The sequence below is a fragment of the Acanthaster planci genome, linkage group LG14 (genome assembly GCF_054643075.1).
Source record: "Acanthaster planci isolate LZ-2023a linkage group LG14, COTS_SCS, whole genome shotgun sequence".
NCBI lineage: Eukaryota > Metazoa > Echinodermata > Asteroidea > Valvatida > Acanthasteridae > Acanthaster > Acanthaster planci.
This window is the reverse complement of record NC_141790.1, coordinates 4,995,070-5,008,489: the sequence shown is the minus strand read 5'-3', so window position 1 is coordinate 5,008,489 and position 13,420 is coordinate 4,995,070. Positions and strand designations below refer to the sequence as shown.

Below are 13,420 nucleotides of genomic sequence, written 5' to 3'. Positions count from 1 at the left end.
GGGGCGGTACTCCGGCAAGGGCTCATCGAACAGCAGCTCACGGACAAGACTCAAGTGGTAGTCGAGGAAGGAGAGGTGGTGACCAACGGCCAGGTACACGGCTTAGCTGTTCACCAGCGTCAAGTCGAGCAGGTAGAAGAAGAGCTTCTTGTACCACTTGAGTGACTTACGAGTAGCTCGATGATTTGCCGCTAGTTGGTCCCTCTTGTCAACGCCCCCCATCAGGGCGTTGTATTCGACGATGCAGGTCGGTTTATGCTTTTCCTCCCCCATCTTGTCTTGCTTGCCGGAGCCACGGATGTCTGCCGTATGCATGGTGGAGAGCATACGGATATTGTGCCGTATGCATGGTTGAGAGCACGGGTGTTGCTCTTGTCTTGCCACACCATGGCCTGGAGAGAACCGCTGATGCCCTCTTCAGCTTGATAGACTGCAGGTTTTTCGGCATCCCTTTTCTGTTCGCCATGATGGTGCCGGCGACGTTGAACTTCTGGTTGTGAAGTCGTCGAAACAAATCAGGACTGCTGAAGGCCCAGTCGAGGGTAAGGTTGTAGCCCTCAAGACTTGTGTAGTTGCTGAGAGGTCTCCTTTACTTTGGCTGGTGTAGATTTTGAAGTTGTAGCAGTATCCGGCGGCACTCCCGGTGCTCTGGCACAAATAGCACACCTTGATGCCAAAGCAGGCCCTCTTTCTGGGGTTGTAGGTAGCGAAGCAGAGATGCCCGTAGAACTTCAACAGGGAGTCGTCGATGGAAATGTCCCGTCGAGAACGTAGACAGTGGCAAACTTCTGAGCAAGATGGTCGACGACTGGGCACACTTTGAAGAGGCGGTCAGTGCAGTCCTCCAGCATGGCGGTGTAATCGTCGAAGTGCTGGGACTGCAGGATGGCACGGAAGCGATCTTGGGGCATGACGGACAGGAATAGGCTCATCTTCAGTAGTGGGTCGGTGACCAGAAGCTATGAAGGGTGGGGTGCTTCGCAATGCCTGTCATTATACAAGGGCCCAGAAATGCCTTCAGTTCTCTAGTGTTCAGATCAGTCCATGATCGCATGTGTGCCGATGTCGTAGCGGGCCTCTGCATGGCATACCGGTTGGTGTCTTGCACTATCTTGTTGTAGAAAATGTAGTCAAGCAGCTCAAAGGCTTCACTGCAGGTCGAGCTGCGATGCAGGCGGGGATCGACGGCACCACCATTACCGGTGAAGCTGTACTTCAGCGGTGTACTGTCTTCATCTGTCCACTGGAACGATGCGGCACTGCTGCTGGTCGACGCGGCGGTCTGTGTAGGGGGCTGTCTCTTGCACTTGGCATATATCGCCAAGGGTACATCACTGTCAATTTCTGTACTTGACCGTATTTGAGCACGTGACGGCAGTGATGAAGAAGACGAAGAACCTTCGTCTGAACTCAGATAAAACTCGCTTTCACTGGAAGAACCGGACTCTCTGGATATAACTTCAGCCATGTTGTCTGTGCTCAGATAACACGATACCCAATGTGCACACATGTAGCCACTGCACGGCGATTTTATTCTCAAGCAGCGAGGGCCGAGCCCTGTCAGTCAACGTGGCAAGGGCCAGCAGCGCCCGGTCCGGGTCATTCATGGGGCACAGGTGCATAATGAGCCCGCACAGCCCGCACTTTGTCTTCAGTGCAGTGCAGTGATAATCCGCTACGAGCGCCCGGCAGCGCGAACAATAGCGTTCTGCACAAACAATACACGGATTACCTCTGCTAATGTCAGTGCTCTGCACTGAAAGAATACGGGGATTGATTGGCAGTGCCCGGAAGCTCTCAGCAGCTCGTAATTTTATTACAGGCTTTTATAAGTTCGGTCACCCCGGCTATAAAATAAAGTCCCAATGCTCTGGCCCCAGCAACCCATTATTGCCTCAGACCAATTTATTTACCTCCAATGAGGGCCTAAACTTTTTAACTGACTGCAATAAACTTTTTAAAAAATGCCCAGCAACTTTTTTTTTTTAAAATAAAGTTCCAATTTCGGAAACCTCAGCCACGAATATAAGGCTTACATGTACAATGTATGTCTCCGGTACCGGAGCCCCCAGCATCAAGTGGTTAAGGTTGATTGAGGCCTGCTGACAGTAGACTCATGGGGACATTGTGATTAACCAATATACGTCGTACATTTACAAGTATGTGTACAAAGTTTGAAGTTGATATCCAGACTTCAAGTCCTTCTCAAGTTATGGAGGGAAAACTGCTTAATGCATGCACACACTCACCAGGGCAAAAGCTTCTTTCTGGTATGACTGGAAAGCAGCATCATAACTGAAGTACTGTACACTCATCCTGCCCTTCATTGACCTACAATGTACAAACATTTATAATACATGGTATTCACCAGGATGTCTTAATTAATCATGCAATCCAGATACGTGTACATGTACAATGTACATGTACATGTATGTGTGTCTATAACTGATAATATCCATGTTAATCCACGTCATCCAGATTTGCTTACACTTCCACCATAAAAGTTTGTTGATTTTAATGACATACATTACATGTACCAAACAACTTGGCAATGGGAAATGTTTAACATACTTTACCTAATTTACATGAGAATGTTTTTCTTATGCAATCAACATGTGGGCCCCAACTTACTGGTAGTGTTTCATCAATAATAACTCCCAAACATTTGCATTTGTTAGGCTATTAGCAATGTAGAGGTTCAATTCTGTATTGGTGGTTGTCTGCCTTGAGCCAATATGCATGCATTTGGTTTTGTTTGTATTTACACGTAGTTCAAGTTTGTTTCTTGAGCACCAATGTAGAATTCTGTCAAGAGCTACATTCAGATTCCTTTCTATTTCATTAATATTGGAAGAGCTGCACGTTAAAGCGGAGTCAGATCTGCGTACATGTACATATACAAGTTACAATTTGGTGGTATACAGGATGGCAGATCACTTGTGTAAACAATGAATAAAAGCGGTCCTAATATCGAACCCTGTGGGACACCAACGGTTAGTGGCAGAACCTTTATGTTGCCCTCAATATTTACCGACTGACTATGATCGCCTACATGTACATGTAGGTATGATTTAAACCAACCGATTAGTGAAGTAGACATGTCAAGCCTTTTCAATTTTTCCAGAAGAATTTCATGGTCAACATGATCAAATGCTTTACTGATACACAACCTGTAACTTCTCCATGCTCCATAGCCTGGAAACACCTGTTTGTCAAATGGTGTAGGGTGGTTTCAGTTGAGTGCGAGGGTCTAAATCCTGACTGGCAACTAGGAACTAGGTTATTTTTTCCAAGGTACCGGTAAGTGTATACTGATGAGTGCACCCACCTCTCCAAAATTTTAGGGACAATTGGCAGTTTAGAGATACATGTAGGACGATAATTGCTTATACTACATTTTTCTTCTTCCTTGTAAATTGGTGTCACCTGAGCATGTTTCCAGTCTTTGGTATATCTCTCACATGTGATGGAGAGGTTAAAGATATGAATTAGACATTTGGTAATACATGGGGAAGCCATTTTGATCATTTTAACACTTCTCCCATCCGGACCTGTTGATTTCCCTACTGACATTGATGATATTTGCTTTTGAACAAATTCTTCTGTAATGTGAGGTATCATGCATTCATCGTTGAGGGAGTCATAGACAGGAGCATTAGTATTATTGTCTTTTCCAGGCTTGTACAAGAGGCCATTACCACTATTGCATTTTCCAATAATAGAAAAGTAGTCATTAAATATATCAGCAATGTCAATAGGATTGTCAATGTCTTCTCCTTTTTGGACAAAGGATGGAGTTTGGAACACTTTTCTGATTCTTCAGGAGAACCTCCTTTAGCTTTTTCCATAACATACATGTACTGTACATGAATTGCTTTTGTTTTCTTGTATAGCTGATGTAAAGTATTCGCTTTTCTTTTTACATATTTTCTTAGTCACCACGTTACGCAGATTTTGGAAGAAACGCAATGTATTTGTGAACCTGTGCGTTTGGCGATTTTGTGCAAATGATTATGTTGCCTCATAAGTCGAAGAATTTCCCCATCAAGCCAGTGTTAGGAGGCACCCCTAATATGTTTAGTTTTAATCGGTGTGTGGAAATTGATAATGCTCATAAATAGGAATGCCAAATAGACCATGCTTCATTGCCGTCATGACAATTTACGACAAGTTGCCATGGTGCATTAATAAGATCTTCCTTTAGAGCATCATTGTCTATATCTATTAGATTAAAGCTAAAAAGTCAACTCTTAATGTTAAAAACTAATTTCATGTTTTTTTAGTAATTCAGGCACTATCAGGAACTTCCTGCTGTCAATGTGGATGGAATTAACATTACAAAAACAGACTGTATCAAATATTTGAGTGTATACATTGATGTTGGAGTGTATACATGTGATGATGGAAATAGCACGTTTATCACATTGCCACTGTTATATCGAGAAACATACATGTACATGTAGGTAGGATCTCTAAAATGAAATGGTTTTTTCCCCAAGATGTACCGGCATTAATAGTTTTATACAACACCTTTATATTACCGTACATTTTGTATAGAATTCTTGCATGAGGCAATAGTTGTGTTGGTCATCAATAGAATTTTACAATTACAGAAAAGGCCTTACGTATAATTAATGTTAACTTTCTTGAGTGTACATGTAGTTATCTACATGTATACATGTAATATAACTATGAAAATGTCAGAATGAATACTAGATATTAACATTTCATGAATGTTACATAAATCAATCAGATTGACACGAGTATCAAACACTGGCTCTTGAAAAACATCTACATAGTCTATAGTGGAAAGTAAAGTATTCACAAATACATGTAGTTGACTTCATGATGACGTCATAAATTAAGCCAAAAAGTTTTATCAAGGTCTTTGTTGTCTGTAACTTTAATGATAATCAAACATATGATGACGTCATGATGACGTCATCAATTTGGAAAATACTTTGTATGTGAATGGGTGTAAGTTTGATAATGATAGAAGATTGCTAAGTGACCAAAACTGTGCCTCAAAAACGTGTAAAAAGTGAATGGGCCGAAAAAAATATTGAAAAATCAATAAAAATCACTTGATGACGTCATCATGACGTCATGCTTCTATGCACATCTATGCATAAGGGTCCTTCGTTGGTGTAAGTTTAATGACATTCGGAAATTGTTTAGGCACTAAAGTGGTGGCCAGAAAAAACGTGCACAAATTAAATGGCCTTTCGGGGAGATTTTTGACAAATAATGATTTGCCATCATCAGATGAGGTCAATGTTTGCTTAAAGCACTTCCTTTCCAAGATATCTGCAAGGTTTGAAACCAATTGGACGTATACATGTACATCTGGAGATGTACATGTAGTACTTTAAAGTATGCACCTTTAATGTCACATGATTTGTCACTTAACAAGGTCATTTTCACATGAGGTAAATATTCATCTAAATCAGTACCTTTTCAAGATATCTGCAAGGTTTGAACCCAATTGGACATATACTTCAGGAGATAAACATGTAGCAAGGTTTCAACCCAGCACTAACACCAACAGACTAATTCCATTCAGCTGGCACTCGACCATTTGACAGAGATATGTTAAAAATCTTGCTCTGCGGGTAAGCCAGACCACGTACATGTATGGGCCACTCATGTGTGTTTCTGGGAGGACCATGTTTTGCCCATAGAGTTATTGCATGTTCTAAATCTTGAAATGCGCATTTGAATGGTACAGGCGGCGAAAAGTTCAAGTGCTGTGCGTGTGTTGAGCGAAAAATGGTTGGCTTTTGATAGATCTTGAAGTCAGAAATATCACTGAAGGCCCAACAGTTTGACATTGGTATTTCCGGACCAGTAGGTGGTGAAAGAGGTATTTTTGGTGAGTCTTTGAATTTTTGAGAACCGTTTCAACCTTACTATATGTACGGGCATGGAGCGTTAGTATGACGACCCCATCCAAAATCAAAAGAGGAGGAATACTAACACTCTACTTTAGAGCTACATGTACATGTAAGTACTACTACTACATGTACATGTACTAGTGGGGTTCATTACCTTTAGCACCAGTTCCTGTTATAAGGGAACAAAATTTTACTTTTTTGAAACAACTTAACTATTAACAAGTTGTCGGTGATGTCCTCTTTCATATCAGAAAGGAAAGAGAACAGGGCTTTTGGTTTTTAAGGGAAATTTTTGGGTAAAACGGAAGGGTACATGACCACTCTGAAGAGCTGTGAACGGAAAATAAGTGAATGTACATGTAGTTTGGTTCCTTAACCTGGATGGAGATTTGTTTTGATGAATCCAAAATGCCTGAGTTGGGTAACCAGACGAAACATAAAACGGCATGATTTGACTGAGTGGTTGTCTTTTACCAAACTCGGGTTAGAAATTTGAAGTTTTCTTGCTTAAATGTTGCCGAAATTTACCTAAACTACATGTAAGTCTGTCAGGATTGAGTAATAGTTCCTTAAGGTTAAAACGTTAGTTTGTTTCCTTATTATAAGAACAGGGTGATAATGCAATTGAATGTCAGTCAATTCGGTACCTTGCTAACTTGGCTCCTCAAATGTTGCCTCCGGTCTGCATTGTCCAACTCAGCACCTGACAAACTCGGAACTCGAACCGAATCAATTGGTTCTAATTCCGTACATGTGCCTAGTTAATTTTGGTTGATTTGGAGAGTGGGTAATCCGCATGGATTGTGGTAACCAAATTTGTTCAACAAAGAAATTCATAAAAAACGAGTTTCTTACGTAAACTAAAAGGGAAGATTGAAGGAAACACATTTTTGAAATTAAAGTCCAATTTTAATTTTAAAAAGAGAAAAATAACCCTTGCTTTATCTTTGCAATTCTGTGAAAGCTCATTATGGAAGTTGCCCCTGTGGACTAGGCCTAGGCACCCACTCGAAAAGACTCATTTGAGAAAACAGCTACAGTATGTCTTTTGGAAACTTTTCTTGAACTTTTCTTGTCAAAAGACTTGGAAGTGTACATGTATATTCCGAACCAGCAATAGGCCTACTTCCAGAAACCTTGCGTATACTGTAGGCCTACTTCGAAAAAAATTAAAATGCATTTCTTCAAGTTCAAGGTCTTTGAGATACATGTACATGTACATATTGGCCTATGAATCAAAGTAAAGCGTATTGGGTGAACATTATTTTCTAATCCATTTTGGGGTGTAATAATTATCGTTGACTTTTGAGAGAAAATTCCATCCTAACAGTATCAGTACTGTATCACCCGTGTGTAGGTGCTGAGTTTGACATGTTTGAGAGGTGCCGTGTTGGCAAGGTACATGTACCTGTACCGAGTTGGTTTTCGTACAGGTGCCGAGCTGACGAGGTGCCGAGTTCGCAGGTGCCGAGTTGGCAAGGTGCCGAAGTGACCGGTTACGATGGTAATGACCATTTCATTAACTTACCATTTCATTAAGAGATCTTGGATATTCTTAGCGTTTAGAGCTTCACAGGTTTTGCCGTCTAAGTGCAGGAACGTATACTTAGCATCGCTGATATTTGCAACAGACGTCATTATTTAGGCAATCCCGCGACTCTTTCACCGGCGCACAAACTAGACATGCTAGAGGTTACATGTACCTCACCATTCGCACGGCCCGCGGGTTAACGAGCTTGACCAAGAGAGGGCGGACTTCTCCTAGATACCGCAACTCCGGCTCTGCGCTGCTTGCGGTTGCCCTACACCAATACGCACCCATAACACAGTGCAAAATAGGACCGAAATCATTTAGCGCCGCTTGTTGACTCTTGTGAAGAGGTTGGCCTCCGCTTTTTCACTGGAAATGTATGATTATGGCCAGAAAATGAATTTTCGTTTCATTTTCATGGGGGTTAGCCACGAAAATTTTTTTCATTTGCCTTTGCACCAAGATACCCCCAAAATAGCAATTAAACTAAGCGCTCATTTCTGAATGTAGCCGCCCGCCTCTATACAAAATAGGTCTGCAATTTCGGGCTTTTTAGGAAAGAAATGCCCCGAACTCGAAACTATCAGTCCCAAATTCGCGATTTATAGAAATATTTCTATGATGCCTACTGATTATGGCCTCTCTTATTGTAAAAATCCAGAATAGTCAATAACCCCTCCAAAGAGACACCGTGTACATTCCTCTAATCTTTGGCTATAATCGTTTCTGTTTTGACAACTTTCAAAGATAAAACTGCCCATTTTCTCCTCCCGTAAATAAAAAAGCACTAAAAACAGAACAGGGCGCTCCCTTTTGGTCTGTTGCAATGGGCGCTGCCATCTTGTCTTTACGGGTTGCACTACACTAAATATCACTACACTAAATAACTAAACAAGCCAAATATAAACCTGTATATATTAACCTGTTTTGTGTGAGTTTGTTTCTGCATTCAATTGGGGACCCTGAACAATAGAGGACAATAAGGTCCCCGATTGACAGAGGGTCCCCGATTGACAACTGTGTACAAAACATATGGGTGGTCTTCTAAGAAAGTTAAAATACAAACAAAAGAGGAACAATAGGGGGTCCCCAGTTGCAGGAAACACACACTTGTATGTGTGTGTGTTTTTAATTCATTTTTAACACCTATTGTCTACGGCCTTGCTTTAGCAATATTTTCACGCTGGGTCGGTTCAATCGTGATTTTGTTCAGTGTGTAAAACTTTGAGAATTCCACCAGGACATGCAATAGGTTTTGTCAGTAAATATGATGTCCAAACTGTCCACGTGTTTTTCGTCTGGTTTCGATGAGCCAACACTGAAAAAAAAATCATCAATAAAATGATTTTAATTTAACACACTTTCGGGAAAAATTGTACCAAATAAAATTCTTTAATATACTGAGTAAATTTTTATTGAAAACCGACATGCGGTGCACAACCTGACTTAAAGATTTATATTTAACAAATACTTCCGGCATAAAAAGTCAGTTTTTAACTGAAAACGAATAATTGGTTATGTAGACAAAGCTTCTTTCATTGTGTTGAAGGCTTCGAATCCCCTTGTTTGTAACTCCATTCAACAGAAACGTCAACAACGCTTGTTATTTACCCTCCTGAAAATACACATACGCAGGACGCGTTTTGGATGCAATGTCCTATTCAGTCTATAATGGAGATTAATAGGTACTCACTACGTTTTGAAAGTTAACGAAGGCGTTTCATCACTGGTTTATTGTACGGTATACCACGTAATGCAAAGAGACTGTTCTCGAACAATTTTTTGCCCGCAAGAGCTTCTGATAACAGTGAGGCGGAAACTAGACTCTTGAATATTGAGTTTGGGAGGAGCTAAAACCTTTTGACGATGAATTAATGAGACAGAATGTAAATGAACATGGTGCGAGAAATACATTGCGGGTTTTGTGAAATAAAATATGAAAACAACAAAGCGGAGGAACTGCAGAAGGGAAAGTTGCTATCCGAATCATACCACATTTCAATGTCACAGAATTTGTGCAAGAGGGGAAACCACAATAAAGGACAGAGTTATACTGTAATGGGGACTAAAAATACTTAGTTTGTCCAGGTTTGCGAGTTTTCCCCATTCAGTCGCACTGTGCTATTTTTCTAGGTTACATTTTTTTCTCTCTTTTTTGGCGGAGAATCCAGGTTTAAGCCTATGTCTTTAGGACTTAGCTTGATATTCACAAAGGAGGTCAAAGGTCACGTTCATTATCCGTTAACGAACACAGCATTTGGTGGTAGGGGCTTTATTGTTGTACAATGGCGGCGGTTCCAAACCCTCCAACCCCATCAGCTGAGTTCTTTGATGGCCCACCGGTGCTGACGACCTATCCTAAGATGCATACCCCAAGTGAAGTTGTCTTGGGGCCCCCCAACAAATCCCGAAGCGTCTCAAGGCCTAAGAGATGGCCGAACTGGACCCGCTCCCCAACTGAGCTGTGGACCCAGCCAGATCCTCGACTGCCACCCCAACGATGATCACCACCCACCAGCTGAAAGGGTTCCCCACGTTCTCTGGACGTTCTCTTGGGCCCCCCCAACAAACCCCGAAGCGTCTCAACGCCTAAGAGATGGCCGAACTGGACCCGCTCCCCAACTGAGCCGTGGACCCAGCCAGATCCTCGACTGCCACCCCAACGATGATCACCACCCACCAGCTGAAAGGGTTCCCCACGTTCTCTGGACGAGACAAAAACATAAGGGTTGAGGACTGGATTAGAGACATGAGGTACACGCTAGGAGCAAAGGGCTTAGCTACTGAGAGCATGAAACTACAGGAAATTGTGCGGAACACCAGTGGACGGGCACGGGACGTTGTCTTAAACTTGGAGAGTCGGAGTAACGGAGCAATGGTCGAAGATACATTCAGAGAGCTGCTAGAGGAGTTTGGGGAGGACAGCCTCATGACCTCTACCATGACACGCTTCTACTCACGCGAGCAGAAGTCAGTGAGATAAGCGGTAGCATTGGAGGCCCTCCTGCGGAGACTGCGTAACACCAGCCTATTTGGGGACAGCAGGGATGTCCTCTTCACCACGCAATTCATGGCCGGGCTGCACGACTGGAGGACGAGGCAGAGGCTGGCCCCAATGGAGCCACGAAAGATGGAGTTCAACGTCTACGAGCAGAGTGTAGAGTAATAACAGAGGAGCAACACCGCAGTGACGACCAGATGAAGCGTAGGGTTGGAGGTGTAAATGAGTACCTGTTATTCGCAATGAGAGAGGTAGCAGGCAAGAAATCAAACAAGGCATCGAACGATCCTCCTAAGCAGACTTCCGTGGAACGAGCCAGTACATCGATGCCCACCAGTGAAGCAGCAAGTAGTCCTCGGCTGGAAGAGCTGCTGACGAAGCATCTGCAAGAGATACAGGCCATGCACCTGGAACAGAAGGAGGCCCTCCTGCAGGTGAGAAGGGACCAAGGCTATCTATACCACCGGCTGGTACAGCTCGAAGAAGCCGTGTTTGAGGTTAGAGCACCCCGACAACCATATCAGCCGACTAATCAACACCACCAAAACCGTCCACAATATTCGGGGTGCTACAACTGTGGAAGCAAGTGCCACCTGGCGAGGAGCTGTCCAGAAGAACGACAACCACCCCGACAACAGGCACCCCACCGACAGCCAAATGTCCCCAGCAAGCAGCTTCACGGCAGCTGCACCAAATCACTACTCAGCCGAGGCCGTTAAACCGGAACAACCCGCTAATGTAGGGCTATCATCGGGTTCTGCAGGAAAATGCCCTCCCCTAACTCTGTCAACAAGTACTCGGGACACGGCACAACTAGCGTTGGCTGGACCAGTTAATAGGGCTGAAGTCAAGATTTCCGGAGCCCCCTGTACAGCGCTACTGGATACTGGGTCCCAGGTTACCACGATCACCCAAGAATTTGTTAGACAGCACCCTGTACTGAACAGCCAGGAACCACAACCTACAGAGTTGTCCATCAAGGGAGCCGGAGGCCAGCCAGTCCAACACTTTGGCATTATCGTGGTGGAAGCGCAAGCTATGGGCCAGTCTGTTGGTAGTGGTCAACATTCCACATGTTGAATTTCGCCGAGACACCCCAGTCCTTATTGGTACCAATGTTATTCGTGCCTGCCGAGACCAGATGAAGTCGACGTTAGGAAAGTGCTACACGGAGAGTCACTTGCTGTCACAGTCTTGGATTCAGGCTTTCCAGTTTGTCAACGGGGATGGAGGTGATCTTGCAGGGAGAGACGGGGATATTGAGTGCTTAAAGTACGTGGGAAGACGCCACCTGGTGATAAAACCTGGTGCAGCAGTTACACTTTCGTCCAAGGTGCCAATTCACACCCAAGGGAGGAGCTTCACTGCATTAATAGAAGGTAATGACAGTAAGGGCCTTGTTGCAGGACGAATGCTGGTGGATATGAATGGCCAACGAGTTCCAGTACGGATATGTAATACGTCTGACCGCACAGTAAAGCTCCGACGGCATGCAGAGGTGGCAACGCTCTGTCAGGCAGCTGAAGTTAAATCATTGACCATGGAAACTCAGCGAGAAGTGGTGGCAACAAAGCAAGCCGGTGACGACTCCTATGTTTTGCCAAAAGTCGACTTCGAGAGTGTTGACTTTACCCCACCCCAGAAGGCAGCAGTTGAGCAGCTACTCGAGCAGAATGCTGCTGTATTCTCCCAAAGCCACTTAGACATGGGTACCACCAGTACCGTAGAACATGAAATCCCACTGACTGACTCGACCCCCTTCCAGCTGCCCTATAGACGGATCCCCCATCACAGTACCAGGAGATCCAAAGTCACCTAGAAGAGCTACGACATGCAGAGGTTATCCAGCCAAGCCAGAGCTCCTATGCATCTCCAAGACGGCGTTCTCCAATCCGGGTTTTTAACCAAGGCAAGAGAATATGTGTCGTTCGAGAGGGGACCATGGCTGGAAAGGTGACCAACATAAGTGACGATGGTGTCGTAGAAGTTATCCAACAACCTCGGTCGACAGAGCAGCAAGTGGAGGTCCTGAACTTCCGCACATCACGACAGGATTTCAAAAGTGCTGAGCAATTACAGCGATGTTTTTTCCAGCACGAAAGTGACATCGGGCACACTACTTTGGTATTAAAAGCACCGTATAAACACCGGTGACGCAAGACCCTTGAGGCAGAGACCGAGGCGGTTTTCTCCGAAAAAGCAAGAAGAGATAAATCGACAGGTGTAGGATCTCCTGCGGGACGGCCGGATCGAGCCCTCAGACAGCCTCTGGGCAGCGAACGTAGTGCTTGTCAAGAAAAAGGACGGGTCCAAAATGTTTTGTGTAGACTACTGTCAGCTCAACTCCGTGACGTTGAAGAAGGCATACCCGATTCCAAGGATCGACGATTCGCTTGACGCCCTAATAGGCTTGCGGTGGTTTTTAACTTTAGATTTATCATCCGGGTATTTGCAGGTCGAGTTGGACCAAGACGCTAAGCAGAAATCCGCTTTTGTGGTGCAGGGTGGTCTATATTTCTGGCGTGTAATGCCTTTCGGCCTTTGCAACGCACGTTCAACCTTCGAGCGGCTAATGGACGTTTGTTGGCAGGCCTACATTGGGAGATAGCTCTAGTCTTTTTGGACGATGTTATCGTCTTTTCACGGCCTGTCCACAACGGAGTTCGGCGCCTGTAGGTAGTCCTGAAGCGACTTCAGCAAGCGGGGCTGAAGTTAAAGCCCAAGAAATGTAGCCTCTTCAGGAGCAGTGTGTTCTATCTTGGACATGTGGTGTCGTGCGGTGGAATAGCGACAGACCCCGAGAAGGTACGCACCGTTCGGGAATGACTTACGCCCAAGAATGTTACTGGCGAACTTCTACCGACGGTATGTCAGGTCGTTCGCTGATGTTGCCCAGCATTTGCACCGCTTAATTCAAAAGGGCCAAGAGTTCGCGTGGAGTGTGAGAGGGCATTTCGGGAGCTGAAGCAGAGATTGCAGGAAGCACTCATTTTG

The 13,420-nt window shown here is 44.3% G+C and overlaps 1 protein-coding gene across 2 annotated transcripts in view; it reads right to left on the bottom strand.

Moving 5' to 3' along the window:
* The window catches only part of LOC110983237 (cilia- and flagella-associated protein 300-like), a 33,172-nt gene extending 25,528 nt beyond the window's left edge, over positions 1–7,644 (bottom strand). The window contains exons 1-2 of one of the 2 annotated variants that reach the window (XM_087145893.1): positions 7,423–7,644; positions 2,250–2,331 (exon numbers count right to left, since the gene is read on the bottom strand). In XM_087145893.1, coding sequence (XP_087002019.1) covers positions 2,250–2,331; positions 7,423–7,532 — 192 coding nt within the window. In that variant the 5' untranslated portion in view covers positions 7,533–7,644. The remainder of the gene's footprint in view (positions 1–2,249; positions 2,332–7,422) is intronic. The other variant, XM_022242328.2, reaches the window with a different exon arrangement.
* Between the last annotated feature and the right edge of the window lie 5,776 nt (positions 7,645–13,420).